This window comes from Nasonia vitripennis, chromosome 3, assembly GCF_009193385.2.
Source record: "Nasonia vitripennis strain AsymCx chromosome 3, Nvit_psr_1.1, whole genome shotgun sequence".
NCBI classification, from domain to species: Eukaryota; Metazoa; Arthropoda; class Insecta; order Hymenoptera; family Pteromalidae; genus Nasonia; species Nasonia vitripennis.
This window is the reverse complement of record NC_045759.1, coordinates 7,814,905-7,835,378: the sequence shown is the minus strand read 5'-3', so window position 1 is coordinate 7,835,378 and position 20,474 is coordinate 7,814,905. Positions and strand designations below refer to the sequence as shown.

Genomic DNA, 20,474 nt, shown 5'->3' with positions numbered 1-20,474 from the left:
TCGTTTTCAAGGTACTTCCGAGACACACACACACACGCGCAAGAAGCAATGCACCGCCAACGCTATTTTTAACGTATTTAAAAACCGGCATAATAATCATTTCTGAGGCTTTCGCGTGCGCGGATATGCAGCTATATTATTGGTCGTTGCAATAGCGACGACTGTGACAATGTCTTCTACGTGTACAGACATTTTCTGGATCTCCTACAAGCGTTTGCGATACAATTGCGATTTGCAGTGTACAATAATAAAGACGAAATTGAATCCATAATAGGTGAACGATAATAAAAGTTTAGTGTTTCTACTTCTCCCGTAATTGAATATAAAATAACTGCTGCACTTACAACAGTTTCGAAAAGTTTTCACAAAGTTGTAACTTCCGGCGAGCGCCGCATGTATAGCACAGAAGGAGAAAAAAAGATCACGCGTTACACGTGCAGCAGTGCCATAATAACATGCAATTCATAAGGCAAATTTTTTTCATCTACGCCGTTGGAACACATTATCATACTCCAACTAGACGCCGGTGTACACGCGTATTTCCTTCGCGAGCGATTTACATTAACATTTTGTATGTTGAGGTGCAATTAGAATTATATCCCCAAACTTCTACATCGATACTGTGGATTCGGAAATAGCTGAGCGACGAAAATAGCTGAGTTCCAGCTATCGGCGTTTTCCGCGCGCGCGACTTTCCGATCGATTGATTTTGTCTCTCGCGCGCGCACCGCTTCCGAACGTCCTGGAGAAAGTGAGCCAGCCACTTGGTTCGATCACGGAACGTCGACGCTCATGACTGCGAATATTCGCTTATTGCGATTTGATGAATTTCTCTCTATCTGTGCTCGACTCCTCGAGGTGTTCTTGGAGATTTAGCAATTCGTAATATGGAGACGTAGGTCAATTATAGTTATGTATGTTTTAATAAACAACAATCGTTCACTCTCAAGTACTGTTAAATACTTGGACTCTTCTCTAAATGATTGTGTGGGCGTGAAACCATTGACCTATATTATATCTGATACATCTACACACAGATTCGAAACTGTAAAGCTCGAATAAAACCCAGATCAGTGAAACTTATATGCAGTAAAACCGCAAGATTCGAAAATGTCCAACTCGTTGAATTGGAATGTATCTTTTTTTTTATAGAAAAAGAGCCGTATGAACTATGTAATACTTTGCGAACGAATGCCGATACCGCAAATCAGCCGTCATAAATCCTGATATAGTGAAACAAGAGGTTTTATTATCCCTTTTAAACAAGACTCGACTAAAAACTTTCCTATAACTCTGCAGGTCTCGATGTGGAAATTTCGTTACACATTTCACACGTAAACAAAAACAATCGATGAAACGTATACTCTGAGCATTGCAACAGATTAACGAAACGTTGCCCATAACTATTTATTTGTTTACATCCCTAACGTGAATCACAATTAAAAGTATAAAACCAGATGACCAAAGTCTAATCTAACAAAGATTACTAGTTCGCTTCGCAACCGAACGTATGGCATAATCGCTTACATTAATCTCGTAAAGTAAAGTTTTAGAACTATTATCATCGTTTCGGCCAGCATCGTTCCACACACTTCCTGATGGTTTATCGTATCGATTTTCCATGCGCCAGTTCCAAGCTCTCAATGAAAAATTGATAAGTTCCTCGTTAAACGCCAGATCGTAAACGTTTCCGTACGTGAAACAATCCACTCGATAAACTCATTGCCAGTTATTTTTTTTTTTTTCCAAAAATGTACTGCTACACACAGGAGAATAATGAAATCACAAATCTATACCAGCAAGAGCACGTGGAAAGACGAGAGCGAAACTGTATGTCGGAAGAATATAAAATGAATATACGACGGCGTTATACGTCCAATCCGAGAGAGAAAAGAGTGTAAAACAAAATGACACAAAAAAATAGGCGATAGCGAGTGAGACGAGGGGTGGGGGGGGGGAGAAATGCACATACACGTGCACGTGTACGCGTATACTCTGCTCGAGGTACAAAGTAACAAAGAAAAACGTCGATAACTGTCAGAGCAATGCTTTTATATTGATTCGCGAGCAAGCGAGAGAGAACGCGTGGCACACGTGTATACGTGCACACCTGTACACGGAGTGATAATACCGTTACAGGCAGCAGGTAAAAGAAAAAGTTATTTATTGTTATCTGCATCGCGTGAAGCAGCGATTAAATCGTAATCTGCCTGGGCGAAATATAACGGAGTTTCGTGCGGCTTATTTTACGCGTGTATGTATATACTTGAGCTTCTGATCTGCGTTTGGTTATATACGATTGAGCCTCGATGCTCGAGTCGCTGTATTAAATTTTTAATCGTGTATACCATCGAAATCTACAGATCTGCGATCAATAGAATGAATCAACTTTGTAATTTGCGTATAGTCCACAGGTTACTATTAATCTCACGCTTTACGAGATTAATAGCTCAATGCGCTAGTTAGAGCGAATTGTTTATCGGTGCACTACACTCGCGCGCACTTGCAATGAAAAGCGCAATAACCAGACCTCACTTCGCGGAAAGAGAAAAACTCCGACCCGCCAATCTGACGTTTGCGTTTTCGTTTACGGCTTCTCGGAAATCTCTCGAGAGCCAAGAAGAAGATACATTTGGCCGCAATCGCGCGCAGTGTATATAATCTCCAAAACAAACATTGTTACAAAATATTATACACATAGGTATACAACTCACCGTAAGTCAGTACGTGAGTAACACTGGTGCCGTCCCCACCGTTCGAGGAAGACGTCTGTGCAGCTCGTGGAGGCGGAGGCTGCATGGCTGTTTCGGCCTGATGTCCTCGGTTTCTACTGATGTTGCTCGACGACGACGACGACGACGACGACATGCTGAGAGCTTCCACCTCTCTTTTTTGATTTGGCGCGCGCACGCACGCACACACACACACACACACACACGGCTTTCAAGGTTATGTCGAAGCTGCTGCTGCTGCTGCTGCACGACTGCTACTTCTCTTTTCCGTCGTATCTCGCGCCTGCATTTCTCGCCGAGACAGTTAGAAACTCGCGCGCGCGCACGCGCGTGTGTGTGTGTGTGTGGGTATTATATGCTATAGCCGAAGGCTACTCTAGACTCGTGGGTGTTTCCTAGTACGGAGAGCCGTGAGTGTCTTGATTTTTTTCCTCGGCTTTCTTTTTTCAGCTCGTTTATAACCTCACTTTTGCACTCACTGTTTACAAACGAGAATAGTGTCTTGACAGGCTGCTGCTGCGCATGAGGTGTGAGAAGTCGTAGTGAATTGTCCTGGTGCAGATATGTACTTGGCTTTGTCGTCGTCGTCGTCGCGCATTTCGCCGGACACTGAGCGATAAAGTGGAGCCTCTCTGACCGGGAAGACGAGAGTTGTCGCTATGCGATACAGTCTATGGACACGGGACAGAGATATCCGAATAATGTTCGCTCTTGGATTAGAGGAGCTGTGTAATGTGTATGCCTGGCGTGTGTGTGTGCGCGGCGGAAAATGACCGTCGGCGGCGCTGACACTCGCGCGTTTTTCTCGCGGCGCGCGCTGCCAATGTCGCAGTCTAGACTGAGCTTATATAGGAGATCTTTCTGTGCTATATATGTATATAGAGAGGAGAGTGGACGATGATATCGTCGTTGTCACTTGTCGCTCGAGAAAGCGTTATAATATATAGGTATGTGGAATTATTAATTGGGGTGTGCGATAATTGATCGTGTAAATTACGTAATTGGAACACGTTCTGCTCCGTTTGCTAATTGAACGTGTTGAATAGACCGTAGTACGGATTCCGATTCTACTGATGCTTGTAAACAATTGGCTTCGTAACATGTATACAGGTATATAATGTGTCGAGCTGAACGTGAGAATACGTTGGGTGGACAGAATTGTTTTTCTCGCGTGTGACTTGCAAGTTTATTAAAATTACGAAGCTTTTTGATCGGGGTGAGATTACGACGCGCGATGTTTTAGTATGAGTTTTTAAAAAGTAGAATGTCATTGGAGTTTTAGATCGAAAAAGAGTCGATTTAATCGTCGAGAATGAAACGTTGAAAAGGAGATTTTCGCACACTCGGCGTATAATGTGTACCGACAGGTTGCAGAAAATAGCCCCGACTCATTACCCCCACCGTATATAAAAAAATTACAGCCAGGTGCACGCGCTCTTATATCTCGAAGTAATCGCTGCCCCGCACATACTTAGCCCTTAAAAAATGTCATCCTTCCTCCCAAAAATCCAACTTCTACCATACGCCAAACGTATGTCGCCTAAAATCGCAAGATAGACTTTGTACGGCTGCCGCAGATTTTTTCAGCTGCGGCCATCAGAGCTGAATCGCCGTACATCCCCCTTCGGACCTGCCGCGTGTGGTATACGCATACCTGCCAGTATAGGAGGTACCTACACCTGGCTTCTGTTGCGGCAGCTGCGCGTTAGCTCTCTCGAGCCGAATATTATAATGGAACACGTGCGCTCGAGGAGGGAACAGGCACCGGACGCACGAGACCAAGAAGAGCCTTCGCTGTGGGCAGGATTTCTTCGAGGGGTCCCCCCCCCCCCCCACCCACCCCTTCGGGCAGTGCAACGCACTCGCCGGATTCTTTTCTTCTGTGCGCTAAGCGCGATTGGGATGGGTTTTATGAAAAAATTTTCGGCGACGACTGCTGTCGAACTGCTGGAATATTCTGAAGTTATTGATTTATTGATAAACGCTAATCTAACGCGGATAAAAACACATATCGGTCTAACGATAATCCAGAAACACCGGTTCCACAACTCTCATCTTGCCGGATAAACAGCGCAGACGCACATCAATGTGTATATTATAACCATCACCATCGACGATTCTAGTCCCGCGCTAGACTTTCAAGAGCGTACATATATACTTAATCTTAACCAAGAGCTGAATCGGCTGAAAAAGAGAGGGAATTCGCGGTGGGAGAGACAAAGTCAGGGGCCAGAAAAGTCGCGAGAGAGCGACTATCCAGTCGACTCAACCGACGCTCTCGCTTACCATCGCATCGAGAAAAGTTTTCGGCCTCCGACACAGCTTCTCTGCTTCTTCAGCTACGTAAGTGTGTATTCGAGAATAATCGCTTATTTTTCATAGACTAATTTTCGAACGCGCGCGAGGATAGCCTGAATATGCTCCGAAGGATGTCAAGGAGTCGCCGAGCTGTACATGCGTGTATTAACAATGGATAATCGAGCGCGCGCTGTTTTTTTTTTTTTTTTTTTTTTTTTGTTGTTGTTTTTATTCACGAGCTTCTTTCTTTTTCAATGCGTTTATTTCTGCCTCCGCAGTTTTCATCGACGATGGAGCGGGCCGATTCGAAAATCGCGACCGGCCTCGACGCCTTCCCCTTTTTCGCCAAGTACGGCCACTACGTCCTGGCGACAGTCGTCCTGGTGTCGATCGTCAATCTCATCCTCGGACGTTACAGCAAGAGCACCTCGATCGTCTCGAAAGAGCCCGTCGCCAGCAAGGAATTGAGTCCGGACGAAGGCGAGTTATATCTTATCGAGCTCGAGTTTCCGAGCGAGATCGAGAGTGAAAAATAATTAGCAATCGTTATGTAACCCGCGACAGAGTTCAACGAGTACGAGACAGCCGACGGCCCCGAGGACGAGCCGTATTTACCGAAGGACCTGCAGCACGTCAAGTTCGAGTACAAGAGGCCGTCCGAGGCGGAGATCGTTAAGAGATCGCTGGAATTTTACGAGATAGCCGACGCCAGACGTACGCTGCGCTTCTTCAGTCCTGACCCAGTTCCCCGCGAAGTAATTCGCAACATCGTCAGAGCCGCGGGTGAGCTTATCTTCCGTTATATTTTCTGCGCTTATCGCGACTCTTGACATCAATCTCGTGTATACAGTCTATTAGGCCAAGATCGGCGACGTCGCGTGTCTTTGAATTTTTAGGAACCTCCCCCAGCGGAGCCCACACCGAGCCCTGGACTTTCGTCGTGGTGTCGAATCCCTCGGTGAAGGAGAACATCCGCGAGATCGTCGAGCGCGAGGAGGAGATAAACTACCTCAAGCGTATGGGCAAGAAGTGGACGACCGATTTGCAGCCGCTGAAGACCGACTGGCGCAAGGAGTACCTCGCGACGGCGCCTTACCTCATTCTCGTCTTCAAGCAGGATTACGGCTTTCTTCCTAATGGAAAGAGGAAGATTCATTACTACAAGGAGATGAGCGTCGCTATTGCCTGCGGCATACTCATCACTGCCATTCAGGTGCTTATCCTTAAAACGTACATTTTACCATTTTGGCTTCGCAGTAACGATTGTAATTATTGCCGCGAAAAGAGTCGGCTTATAACAAAGTATTAACGACGTGTTCTATACAGTACGCCGGTTTGGTGACGCTGACGTCGACGCCGCTGAACTGCGGACCGGCACTACGCGTCCTGCTCAACAGGCCGGTCAACGAGAAGCTCGTTCTGCTGCTGCCCGTTGGTTACCCGGCCGAAGATGCCACGGTACCTGGTCTGAAAAGAAAGGACCTTGACGAGGTGCTCGTCGAGTTCGAGTGACGCTGAAGCGACGTGAGATTCACAATCGACAAAAGACATGTTTGACTTTTATAAAAAATGTAGATTTTTAACAAATACATTGTTCGTAAGTGAGAAAACGCATCTTTATACTTTCTGGGGAGACAGCTTGATCGGAGAAATGCATTGCGTATGCAGGAGGAAAAACGCGCTGAAATACAGTTTGTATAAACTAATGTTTATTCAAATTTGCGTACATTATTGTTAAAAATAAGCATGTATAAAAATTATATTTAAGGACGCATGTTAGAATCAACGGAGACGCAAATTCATTCGTGTGTATACAATTCAATTCACAATCTTTATCATCGTTTCTTTTATAATTCACCTCTACGCACTGATAAATGATCCGTATAGCTCTCTCGGATACCGTATGTATATATGAAAATAAAGGAAACGTGCATTTCACTTTTTTTACGCGAGTACCAAATATATATAGTCGCCAACGATAGTGTGACGAAGGAGAAATAAAAAAAATAATCATTAAGTACACGACGTTCCGTTCGTTATACGCGTATTATATTATATGTAAAATACAAAAATACTGAGCTAAAACAACCAAGGGGCGTTAGAATTGTTAGCACGCTTTTTTTTCATCGTTGCAGAACTTGGCTTTATCATAAATGGCTTTCGTTCTTCCTTCGTTTCGTTATAATCTTTTATTACTAGACTTACACGTATGCTGCTACCGAGAGGGACTTTTGTTTTCTATGTCATTAAGTGTAGAAATCAGAAAGTTTCACTGTACTTACAGATTAAAAAACGTTGTTGCTCTTTTTCTTTTCATTATTTACTACATTAGAGCAATTATTTTATACGACACACTAAACATTATGCACTTGCAATCGAAAATGGCCAACAGAATCAAGGCAAAAATACAGTTTAGAAATTCATTCGGTGATTTTCGTCTGTAATAAATACTATAAAGAGGCATAAAATAAATAATTTACCAGCTTTTTATCGCGATTCGACAAGGAATCGCGAATTCATGAGGGAACAAACTCTTTGCGATGATTCTGGTGACGAGTTCTCTCCGTTATTCTATAAAATTAAATCTTCACGCTTTTACACGATTCCATTGACGCCTAACGCACATTTACACTAATTTTTCACACGTTCTTCAAGAAAAAAATAAAAAAAAAATAAAAAAAAACGGACTACATAGAAAATAAAACTTTATTCCAAAGTTGCTTGCTTAAACGGGTGTCGAAATTTTGAAATTTCAACAATGATGTACAAAGTTACGCGAACTAGGAGAGTATTTTTCTACAATAAAAAAAGGAAATGCTCTGTTTCATCGATATTAATCTTTTTATAGTTCAGGCTACTTTCAGTCGTTTGGTTAAAAACTACCGCATAATGCTATTGTCAACATAATACACTTAGAATTACAAGAATTTACAAGAGGTATGAGCAGATCAAAATCTCGCCCAACGATAGGCAAGAAGTTAATTATTGTTATATATATATATATATACTATATATAGTTACAATTCTTATTTTACCAAGGTGCAGCCCAATCAGCTTCGAATCTTTCGTCGTTTCGCGACCGAGGTTCTGACAATGTGGAACAAACTGTATACGCGAGTTACTAATTTAACAACGCATCACATGGAAATTTCAGTCCTACAGTCTAGGGGTTAAAAACGACTTGTTAGTAAAAATCATTAAAAAAAACCTGGTTGTTTTAGTAGTAAATCAAAAAAATCATCGTGGTTTAGAAATATCACAGCTGTTTAGATCATTCATATATCACTTCTCCAACCGTATACAAATTTCCCGAATATTCAATAAGATCGAGTGCAATGATCGAGGTATATTGTCAGAAAGAATAGCGCTAAAACGTAAGTCTACACAATAAAAGAAACAAAAAAATCTAAAAAGTTCATTCCACATTTCCTTATAGCAACGTTAGGCGCGACAACGATTTCCAACGACTCACAAGAGAAGGGCTCCACCTTGAAATAAAAATAAAAAAAAAATAAAAAATACGTGCACGCACACGCCGAGCTTACTTACAGTCGCGAGAATAAACATCAGAGATATACCGATCTTATGCAACGCGCCAAAGTTACACATGTGCATCCGATCGGCCGATCGATCGATTGTTCGCTAATAATTGAGGCCAGAATATATACCTACGTCGACATCAGACAAAAGGAGAGAAACGCGCGCGGCAGACTCATTAAAAAATACGCACAATTATTAGTCGTCTGAGATCATAGGATGCCTGAGAGGATAGATGGATATATAGACGTCTGACAAACGTTGCACCAATGGTTTTTCAACTATTTCACTGAGTACGTATTTACGTAATGTTCAACAAACTGTAGCTTTCTGAGATTGAATGCGAGAGTACAAGAATATATATATATATATATATAATGTATATGCATCGAAGAAGGTATGTATATATGTATACGACAGATTGTTCTTTGTGAATATTATAAGCGTCATTGTTACGACCCGTCCTCGGTGATGTGTGAGCGTAAGTGTGTATCTGTGTGTGTGTGTGTGCACCAAGTGTTGCCCTGCATATATCGCGCGCTGTTTGGATTATTCCAGATCGAAGATTATCGATTATATTATATGTACAATTATCAACCCTATAGTCTCTATAAGTAACTAGCTGCCACGACTGAATTTCGAAGGATAGATCGATGAGATTGATACAGAAGCACCCATCAGCAACACTCGCGGACTACAAGCAGCAGCAGTCCCCCTAAAAGTACACAACTGCTTCTGTAAACCCTACGCTATTATTTGTTTTCTGTTTCTTCTCTCTATATTTATAATATATATATATATATCCAAGGCAACGAAAGAAAATATTCGCGCTTCAAAATTATACATTAGTCGTTGTCGCGATGCTACGTACGCTATTACATACAAACATTTACACAGGCGTTCCCTATACAAAACGAGAAGTCCCTCCTGTTTTCTCTCTCTCTCTCTCTCTCTCTCTCGCGAATACTCTCCTAATTCCATGAAATATATATTTATAAAATCTATATATATTATGCTGATTCGTGTGCGGCAATCGTGTCTCGACGGCTGCTGTTGCGTGTTGTCGTTGATACTGTTGCGTCTCAATCCCGACGATGAAACTCGGCGAGGCAAAGGCGACAGGACCAGGAACCTTCGGGCGGTGACGTCAGCGGCGGCGACAGACAGTACATGTGGTAGCCTCGATCGCAGTCGTCGCAGAACAGCAGCTGATCCTGTTTGTTTCAATTTCATCGTTTTTCAACGCGGTGTTAGCATAAGATTCGTGAAAGTGATAAAGATAGGCGTCGAAGGAAAGAAACGATGAGAATGTAAGTAGCAATGCCTACGTATAATCTTTTTTCTCATCGCAGTGATAATACTTACGTCGTTGTCGGAGGTTCCGCAAATGGAGCAACATTTGCACTCGATACACTGCCACCTGTACTTGCGTACAGAAACGATCATGTTCGCGGTAAATTGCAAACACGTTGGGTGTCCTATAACAGCAAGGCATAAGAGACGCATAGCGTCAGGGATCAAGAGATTCAAGTATAGAATGAATAAGGATCGAGAAGGAGACGAGATTTCATGAAAAGGTGCCCAGGACATTTATCTTGTGCCGAAGAACAGTGAACTCCAAGCTATGCTTTACATTGTATCATGTATACTATATAGAGACATTGACTTTTCAATTTAGTCACAGAGATATTTACAGAGACAGCTCGATTATTAAAGATTTGGAAATTGTTGCATTCCGAATCTCTATTTTCTGTGTTCGAAACATTCTATTTTTCATTATCTTTTAAGCGCCCGCCACTTTTTTTTTCTTTACAAAAGAGTCTTTCACCTTTCCTCAGCACTTAACGTCCAGAAAAATAAGACAACAAGCTAGCGTGTTCGTTTTTTTCAGCAAAAAGTCTTTTTATTTCTCATAATAATCTTTCTTTGCTCTTGTATGTATATATATATCTTTCGAACAATGCTTTTTTTGCTCTTTCTTTCTTTTGCTTCTCACTTTTGTAAAATCGATCGGAGCAGTTGATGTGGTCTAAATTAATAGCAGGGCGTACCTTGGAATAGTTCACGTTCTTTCTTGCGCAGCACAATATAAACGTCGCAGATACACGACACGCTTTCTCTCTTTCTCTCATTCTCGCGAGCACACAATTATGTATATATATATATTTCTAATCATATTATTTATATAAATTTATGTATAGATAGTCTCATCATCGTATCGCGATTAATCGCACTCACACACTCGCATTTACAACACACAACACTAAACTACTTGTTTTTTTTTTTCTTCTTTTTGTTTGTTACTCGCTTACAAGTTATCGATAATAATAATAATAATGATTATGATGATGATAGAAGAGTAGTGGCTCCGAATAGCGACTTGACCGCGCGTTTTCGAGTATGGCTTTGAAAATTGATTTTTTTTTATAATATTCAAAATATTCGACTTTTCACAAAAGTTCGCAAACGCGAGGAAAAGTAGCGACGAAGCCAATGTATATAGTCGATAGTGCGTGTCAACCCTTTGTTGGTACGATCAATCTAATCTAAAAACATCATAGCTATACGCGTATCTATTGCACCTTATTGAGATTATATTATCGTAATCATATCATATATGTATATATATATATGTATTGCAAATGATGTAAACATATATACGTGTATTATATATTATATACTTGTATACTTCGATAAAAGTAAGCACGAGGATTGCACTTGACAGACCAACAAAGGGTTAAATTTGATGCTGCTGCTAATGATATATAAACGAGCGACTATGTAATATGACAATTCATAATATCTATTGTTATAAGCCTCGGATACTGCTCGATTAAAAAACGTCTAACGTAACAAACCTTTTTACTTTTATATATATATATAACAAAGAGGAACTATTCGCTTTTGTATATCGCACCGTCGCGTATATTTCCACATGACTCGTGTGTCTACAATTTTTCAATTTTTCGACATTGTCATGTTTATCAAAAAGCGCTATGAGAGATTGCACAAAAAAAACATATGAGTAGTTTATCATGTATATAAAAGCTTAGAGCTTCTCCGCCTTTAGTGTTTGTTCAAGTGTAATTTAATTGTTAATACCTGACAAAAGAAACGTAATGCAATTATATTACTTAATTACTTAAAGGCGACGGTTATATACAAAAGTCCCGCGCGTAGACATCGCGCGTCAACAAAGTTTTATTATATGCTTTTGTGCTGTGCAACTTTTATTTTCATTTTTTAAAATCGTTTAAGGGCACATCGTGTTCGTGAAATTCCCGTCACGTTTGAATTACACTCGAATGATGGGCTCGAAAAGTTTAAACTAGCTTTTTGAACGGAACAATCCACTGATATTATATACCTACACACGAATTACAGTTTCGACCAATTTTACCATCATTAATATTCTCTCCTATAATTTTCCGGTTTTTACTCTTTTTTCCGTTTGTTTCTTTTGTTCAGAACAAAAAATGACATATACTTAAAAAAAAAGTGAATCAAACTTTCAGTCTTCAGAACACATAAGGTTCGTACCGGCATATACCATCGTATGATATATAACATCCACGTGTAAGTGTCATGTAAAAAAGTATACGATTTTAAAATATACGCTTATATCATTATATGTATATAAAATTATAAATGCGCGGGAAAAAAGTCGGTTATAATTGTTATTCCATAACACTTAAAAGAGCCCTTTTTTCGTCACCTATGTTCACTCTCAGTTTATTTTGATTATGTGAAATTGATTGAATGTATGCACTGGAAATATTTAATCAAACACGATTTCATCGTATTTTTCTTTTTTCGCATGCGAGATCTACGTACTCTGTAACACACTCAGATAATCGCTCTCGAGGAGTTTTTCGTGTGAATAATACTTAATGCTCATATAAACTAACTCAACGAAATAATGCTACGAAGCTGGCAGTTGCGCGTTATCTCGAAAATCGACTTTCATTTCATCTCGGAGAAAAAGAATCTCGTGTATGAAAGAACGATCGAGTAAAACTATAATAGTATAGAAGCAAGAAAACTTTTCTAAGCTGCAATATAGTCATGTGTTATCGTTATACGTTTAATACAGTATACAAGCTACTACAACTCTCTAACGTGTGATTTTACTGATAACAACGGCGCGAGATTCTATAACGAAATCATAATGCCCGCGATATCTCTCTGTGTGTGTGTGTCTTTCAATTTGTACACGCAACGACAACATTTTTATTTTCTCAATGAAAAACCTAATTAAAGCCAGAAGGTATAAAATTTCGTCAAAATTGCCTTGACTAGCGTAAAGCTCGTGAAACAGTCTCTCTCTCACCGCGCACTCACACGTTATTTTCTCGTCTAGTTAAGAAAAAAAATTAAAAAAAAAAAAAAAAAAAAAATAGAAGCACCAGGCACTACTCAATTGTGATTATTGGTCCGCCTGGTGTATTTGCGCTTGGTTCTCTCTTCCGGGCGTTCCTGCTGCTGCAGATGATTGTTCTTACCTGAGCGGCCGCAGTCGCTGCACGAGACGAGCTCCTCGGAGCCGCCTGTCTTCTTGTTCTCTCTCGCGTCGCCAAGACAGAAGTCGCAGTAGGGCGACGGCTGGGCAGGTTTCGCCTTCTTCCCGTCCATACCGCCGGCGTGATGATGATTACCCTGATGATGTTGCTGCTGCTGACCGCCGGGCTGACCAGGCTGTCCGGGTAGCATCGAGGATGGCTGGGACATCGGCGAGTTCTGCTGATGATCCATGCCGGTGGGCTTGGGTGAGGAGCCGGTGTTGTTCATGGGCGACTGGGCTGCCGGCGGCCGGTGAAGCTGCTCGTCCTTGCTGTTCTGGTTCTGGCCGATAGCTGAGACAGTAGGTGAGGCTGGAGCGGCTGCACAGCTCGATTCGGCCGTTGGCTGATGCTGCTGCTGCTGCTGCTGCTGTTGTTGTTGTTGTTGTTGGCTCGCGACTACGGCGGGCACCAAGCCATTGCTGACTTGAAAGCTCGAGGGATCTGGAGCGGCAGCAACGGCAACAGCAGCAGCAGCAGAGCCGAGCAGCGGCGTCGGGCCGACGACGACGGCTGAGATAGAGGAGACAGAGGCAGAGGAGGCGGCAGCCGCTGCCGAGGGCCCCGAGGTGCTGCTCGCAGAGGAGGTAGCGGTAGCAGTGCTCTGACGACCCCGGCGCGTACCACCTGGATACACACACAAACCGACCACATACCCACATGTTGCGCTTTTTTCTTTTAAAGACTCTGCTTTCGACCGAGGCCGTTTATAACAAAATGTGCTTACTAGCAATGCTCGGCAGCATTTTTTTCTTTTTACTTAATATTTCTTTCTTTCTTTTTTTTTTAATCAAAAAGATTTTAATTTTTTTTTTTCAAGATAAGAAGAAGAAAACACCTCGCGAGCTCGGTCACAACAGCAATTACGATAAATAATCAATATGCAGTACACATCGAAAGAGATAACAAGATAACAATATAATAATGATAATGAATAGTAGCAATATAGTGGTAGTATAGAGGCCAGTTTTCGCATGCACACCGCGACTCGTTTTCTCTCTCTCTCTCTCTCTCTCTCTTGATTTTCTCCCCCTCTCTCTTTCTCGCTCTTATATATTTTTCGCTTTCAATCGACTGCCTTTACTCAATGTTTGTTCTTTTTTTGTCGAGCTTTGTACAGTCTTGAGTAGAGGCAAATTATAATCAGCCGGCGATTCGGTTTTGCTTTGAATTATACATTTTATCGATAAGAAAAATATAAGAGTCTCGCGGTGCAATTACCATATTTATCAGAGGCATATATATACTTGTCGTCTGCCGCGCATAGCGTCTATGCGCACGAGAATTCTGCACAATTCTCGAATACAAGGAACGTTGCTTTGGCGCAAGGATGTACTTTTTTTTAACGTATGAAGAAAGCATGGTATACGATAGATACAGATAACTAAATCACGATGGACTGAGACTGAGGGTGTGAAAGTTCTAAAAAATCAAAAATTTCGTTTTATAACAATATGCTTTATATATTTTTCCAATTTTTGCTGACTCGCATCATTAAAACTATATATGGTACATATATCTGTAGCTTATAGTATGCGTATCATATATGAAACTATATAAATCGAATACAAATGTCAATCGTATTATACACACGTCTTTTGCGAAGAATGTATCGTGATTATCATAATTTATTTTTTCCTTCAAAGTCTCTTCTATTATATATAGATAAAGAAAAATAAGAACAAACTAAAAAAAAGACCTTACTTAAATTTACTTTTGTGCAGATTAATTTTACATGCCGGTAGTAGAGAATTATGTGAGATTAGATTGCGACAATATACAGTGCTACTAAAAATATGGTAATTATATTTTTAGCTTTTCTTTTCTCTCCTCCAGAGTTTATATATATATATGATAATGTATGTACACGCACGATGTTAAAGAGAGTTATGAAAAACATTCTACGTTACACGTAAAAAGGCATCTTCTACGATCATATAATGTGTACTACGATTTAGCAGGAATATAACATGAAACGATCAAATCTACGAATGGCCAAAAATTTATGGAACGTGAGCTAGCTTTATTCTTCATTGTTATTCACACGTGATTTTTCAAACTATATGTATGGATATCAAAACAGAATCGCTGGCGTATACGAGAAAGATTATGTATATTATTATATAGGAAAAAGAGAAAACAAACTTCTTCATTTACGACTATAATATACAAATTTGCATAACGGTGTGCATTTTCAATACATTCCACCACCAATGACAAAAAATTACCGTTAACCACTGTCTAAAACAAAACTCAAATTACAAAAAAAAAAAAAAAAAAATTAAAACATACCAAACAATCAAAGCATCTAGTAAAAACCAACTTGGATGCGAAAGATTACTAATTCGAAAAAACAAACTACTACTTACTCTATACTTAAAAAGTGACATTAGCATTAGGCTGAAAGGATTTGTTTTTTTCTTCGTCGACGAAGCTACAGCAAAAAGTTTGTTAATCGTTTCTATACGATTCGTCGATCGGAAGAAAAAAACAAAACATGCAGCTTTGAGATGCACGGCAAAACTATTGTATGAATTATATAATTAGTAATGAAATAAAAAAACACACGCACAGCACTCGCACACGCCAAACACTCGCAGCGCTATAGAGATAATAAATATAAAAAATTGTTGATACATAGACTGATTAAGAGTGTGTGTTAATGGATCGATCGGATGAGATGAGTTTTTTCGTTGTGTTCTGTCTGATAAAATATATGTATGTGCAATATGAAAGGTGATGCATCATGCTATTGCAAACTGTGTTAGACATGTGCTGGGATCTCTCTGTTTTCAAGTCTTATTCTAATTTCGCGTGGTTTTCCCGTATAAGTTTTGAAAAATTGGACCATTATTGTTGCAAAAGAAAACCATACAAATTGTAATGTATTTTCTCGAAGATTGCAGAAACTAGTAATTTTTTGCACAAAGCCACATAATTTTCACCAGCACAATGCTAAAGGCCAGTATTTTTCAGAATGTATATGGATATAGTAAAAAAATTGGAAAAATTCTGAGGTATAGTAGTATATAAACAGGGCTCAGAAGTGCTAGTTATGCAGAATCAAATAAAGACTGGATTTTTGTTTGATTTGTAATAAACTCTTATTGCAGGTAACAGTACATAGATAATTCTTATACATTTTCAAGCCCTGAATATAGAAACACTAGCGATGCTTAAATATTCAGTAATAACAAAAAAGAGAAAACAATATACGTATAATAATAATTGGATAAATCGCCAATACGATGAGAAAAGAGTAATAATAATAATAGTAGCAATAGTAATAATAATAAAAATAGTAATAATAATAGTGACAATATCCCATTTAAACATTGTTAAATATGTAACACTGTCTGCAATACACATGTTTGTTCTTTTACAGGCTCATTTATTAAATTTATATTATATATAAATATATATATAGATAGATATCTTTGCAATAAGATGAAAAAACAGGTTCAATCTAAATATATCGAGCGCATGAGCAGGAATTCAATATTCAAAAACTAATCATAAAACGTGTAAATAATGGTGACAATTAATAATGAAATAAAAAAAAATCAATGAAAGCCGATGTAATTAATAACGTGTCCGAAGGCAAGAAGGTATAAGAAAAAAAATTTATAACAATGTATAAAATACGTAATTTTCGAAATGAAAAAAAAAAGTTAAATGAAAAAATGATATTAATGGAGCGCTCTGCTCAAAGAAAGGAGAAAATTGAGCTTATTTCTTTTTGTGGCTCCAACCTGGCTGGTCCGAAGCAACTGCGTCAGCTACGCTCCGAGATTCAACATCGGCGGGACTGGGACTTAGTTCCTTAGCAGGATCGCCGGAGGAAGTAGAGTGGGAATGACCGTAATGGTAGACCAGACCGGGTCTGGTTTTATACCGTGCGCTGCATACTGCAAAAGTGCAAAGTACTTGTTTTCCCGCAAACCACCTAATGCAATGGCTAATTTTTTGTGTGTGTTTCTTTTCTTTGGTACACTGTTGTTTTGTTTACAAATAAAGAGAAAAAGTAAATTTTTGGACTGACAGTAAGAGAGTCGGGAATTGGCACAAAATACTGGATGGAGTGTTGCGAGTGGATGAGAATCGTTAAACGGCTTCCGAAGGAAGATGTACGCAAAGATTCAAGTGAATTTTCGGAAACTCCAGAGACCGTTTAACGAAAGTTAAGAGAAAAAAAAGGTCCGGGATTTTCATCAGGAGAGCACTTGCACACCTTCCGCACTAGAGGACACATCCCTAGCCACCTATCGATCTATTACGTGTTGAACAAGCAGTGAAAGGGTTCCAGCCCAAGAAGCAAAACTAATACGATGCAAGGCTTAAATAAATGCTCGAATACACCTACGGTAAAATCAGCTCGCTACAAAGGTGAGCTATATATAAGTAATAACATTCTTGCTTTTCGTATATAGTATATATGGTTATTTGCGTATGTAAACAGTCTTCAAAGGTATAGTCGATGGCTGCGAGCGTCGCGCAAGTTTCGTTAGACGTTCGATTAAATTTCATTTCTTTCTATCATCTTTGGTGTCTGACCTTTGGCGGAATCTAGGTACTTGATAAGCGTTTATCACATGAATATCTACTAGACGTTTGCAATAGCAAGAGAATTTGCTTTGCTTGTTATATCAGTTGTCCCGTTTCAAAGCAAAGAAAGATTCCAAACCGTCTACTCGAAGAAATAAAACAATAAACGCAAGTCTGAATCTTGCGTTCACAATCCACCAACGGATACCTTTGAATAGAGTTTCTAATTCTAAACAAGAGCGTTATGAAGAAGTAAACGTATTGGCAGGCACATTCGAGTTAATCTAAAGTCTTTTTCATGAATTTCTTTTCAACAAGCTATTCTAATTTTTACTTTAATTACGCTAATTATTGTATAGATATAAGAGAGGTTTTATGATTATTGTTTTTTGCACTTTTATTACTTGAGGAATGGAAATACTCTACTCTCTATGAGTTAGGATTTGTTAAAAGATTTTACTAGTTTTTTAATTACTATTTTGTACTATACAAAATATCTAATAATTTGGCAAAACGTTTTTTTTTTTGTTTTAACAAGTCAACTAGAGCTTTCAAACTTTAATGTCTACTAAGAGTTATATACTTGATTGATCAATCAATGAAAATTTCAACTATGAAAACAGTGAATATATTTTATGTGTATTATAATTATTTTTTGGACATGTCAAATAAATATAATGAGCGAAGTTATGTCATAATTATAACTTGTTAACTGTCGCTGTATATCATTACAAAACTACTCTATACAATTTACTAAAATATTTCATCTTTTTTTTCCTCGAGCGTCCGTTTTTCATCTTATGATAAATAATTCTTTGTTTTCTTTAGTATTAAATTAGTGAAAGTTTTAAATTAGTCTAGACAGCATGAAACTTGTAATCATCCGTAGATCAACATTAACAGAATAAAATCCTTTGACGCAGTGCGTTTGTGGCTCGGTTGATAGTTCAGTATAACGAGCGGAGTAATAATAATTACTGTAGAAAAACAAATAAGAGGAAGTTGTCATTTGTAGTTGTATCTATGGTTAAACTTACGGTCACAAACGAACGGCTTATCAGAGTCACTGGCATCGTAGTTGACTTTTTTTCTTCCGCGACCACCACCCTGTATACACAACGAAAATGTATATCAAACGTGATGGTTTGTGAATATCTTCAAACCGATCTAGTCGACGAATTCATTTTTCGAAAAAAAAAAAAAAACAATCCAATCTGATAAGACATCTTACCTTTGTTCTTTTTCCCGTTGGGCTGTCGGTCGCCGGTGGATGATTCCTGGTAGGATGATGACCACCTCCTCTAGGTTTCCTTCTTTTCCTCTTGCTACTGTAACTTTCTTCGTAGTCAAAATCACTATCAGGATCTGGCTCTTCGTACGGATCCATATCTAACATATCTTGCTCGTCGTAGAACCAAGCATCTTTGCTATGTTCATCTTGAAACGAGTAGAAAGCTTTACGATCGATCATTATTTGTGTTTCAAAAAAAAAAAAGGTGAAAAAAAAAATTCTTGTGTAAGTAGATGAAGATTATGATTGAATGAATTTCAAAGTATAAATAATGTAAATGAAAGTCACCTTTTAACGGAATGGAGTCTTTGCTGTCATCGTTGGCTCCAGGTATTCCAGAGTTCTCGATGCACTCGACTCCATCTTCTACGTCACCTCTGATTACCCTCTTGGGGTGGAAGTAGTGCATCAAGTACTGTCTCCGTTTCTTTCGCCATCTCTTGCTGGGATATGTGTATATTTGGCCATGTTGTAAACCTGGAAGACGTTCCCTCGCGGACATGAACAAGGCTGAGTGGTTTTGTGCAACTCCTGGAAAAACAAGTTTGAGCATTAGCGATGATTCACTTTTGATTGGCAAGTGTAATAAAGCACAACCGGTCGGTTCGCATTGAAATCGGCGTAAACAAAGAAGCATGTTTGGCACGTCAAGGCCACGACAAGAAGAAAAAGATAAACAAAAACCGAGTTCATTGAGGAGTCAATCACGCGGGCGAGGTATCGTAGAGTACAGTGAAAATTTTCGGAGCAAGCTCCAAAGTCCGCGGTGGAGTTAACAAGCGCGTAAAGATTTTTCTGCGCCTCCGCACAAGCGTAAACGTAGGTATATAACGAAACCGCCGCAAGTAGCAGCAGCGGCGGCGGTATAGCTTCTCTCTCTCTCTCTCTCTCTCTCTCTTTCTCTCTCCTTTTCAGCCACACCGTCCTCGGCGTCTATGTGGCACAAGACACATCGACCTCCCATAGCAGGCTTTGGACACACGAAGGGATATCGAGTAGTTTGTTCTAATGAAAAGCGAAGTAAGGCTTACCCGTCTGAGAGTCTAGAAAAGGCATCCGTAACCTGCGTTCCCTGCATAGTCGGCTGTTGTAGGTGGACGAGTTCTCAATGGCTTCCCTGTAGGCTGAGTCGTTGAAGAAGCTGCGGACACAGAGGGAGACGGTTAAATCGGCTCGAAACTCGCGAAAACTTCGGCGAACGGATTAATCGACAACTCACCTCTCGATTTTACTTAAGTTCGCCTCGTTGACGACTTGAATTATCGAGTGGACGCTTGATGGAGGCGCGGACACTGCCGTCATTTTGGGCCGCCGACTAGCATTGGACTACTATGCCGTGAGTACACGCAGAGTACACTGTGTGTTGGCGGTCGCGCAGAACTCAGAAGCCGCTCGAGCTCTGTATGTGTGCGCGTGTGCGCGCGCGCGCGTGTGTGAGTGTGCATCGTACTGCGCTAGTCAGACGAGCGCGTATACGAAGAGCAGTATAGTTATACGTACGAAATCCATAAA

At 39.9% G+C, this 20,474-nt stretch overlaps 3 protein-coding genes across 11 annotated transcripts in view; 1 reads left to right on the top strand and 2 right to left on the bottom strand.

The window, feature by feature from the left end:
* LOC100122294 (ribosomal protein S6 kinase alpha-5) overlaps window positions 1-3,502 on the bottom strand; it is a 34,637-nt gene extending 31,135 nt beyond the window's left edge. For both annotated transcript variants that reach the window (XM_016983776.3, XM_032598576.1), the window contains exon 1: window positions 2,715-3,502. In XM_016983776.3, coding sequence (XP_016839265.1) covers window positions 2,715-2,868 — 154 coding nt within the window. In that variant the 5' untranslated portion in view covers window positions 2,869-3,502. The remainder of the gene's footprint in view (window positions 1-2,714) is intronic.
* On the top strand, window positions 3,112-6,973 carry LOC100122307 (iodotyrosine deiodinase 1). Of its 3 annotated transcripts, XM_032598595.1 has the most exons (6): window positions 3,549-3,679; window positions 4,310-5,075; window positions 5,309-5,510; window positions 5,595-5,813; window positions 5,927-6,243; window positions 6,357-6,973. In XM_032598595.1, exons 3-6 carry the CDS (start codon window positions 5,321-5,323, stop codon window positions 6,540-6,542), a joined length of 912 nt encoding a protein of 303 aa, XP_032454486.1. In that variant the 5' UTR covers window positions 3,549-3,679; window positions 4,310-5,075; window positions 5,309-5,320; the 3' UTR covers window positions 6,543-6,973. The 3 variants fall into 3 exon arrangements, with proteins under 3 accessions (XP_001605909.1, XP_032454486.1, XP_016839267.1); XM_001605859.5 differs by having other exon boundaries at window positions 3,112-5,075; XM_016983778.2 differs by lacking the exon at window positions 4,310-5,075.
* On the bottom strand, window positions 6,718-20,393 carry LOC100122315 (zinc finger protein ubi-d4). 6 transcript variants are annotated; one of them, XM_032598578.1, is made up of 9 exons: window positions 20,182-20,393; window positions 19,994-20,103; window positions 19,251-19,493; window positions 18,903-19,108; window positions 18,709-18,778; window positions 16,879-17,034; window positions 13,070-13,753; window positions 9,933-10,045; window positions 6,718-9,781 (listed from the first exon to the last, which is right to left on the bottom strand). In XM_032598578.1, exons 1-9 carry the CDS (start codon window positions 20,262-20,264, stop codon window positions 9,650-9,652), a joined length of 1,797 nt encoding a protein of 598 aa, XP_032454469.1. In that variant the 5' UTR covers window positions 20,265-20,393; the 3' UTR covers window positions 6,718-9,649. The 6 variants fall into 6 exon arrangements, with proteins under 6 accessions (XP_032454469.1, XP_032454468.1, XP_008213526.1 ...); XM_032598577.1 differs by having other exon boundaries at window positions 18,903-19,126; window positions 20,182-20,342; XM_008215304.3 differs by having other exon boundaries at window positions 13,070-13,420; window positions 18,903-19,126; window positions 20,182-20,342.
* Window positions 20,394-20,474: the final 81 nt, after the last annotated feature.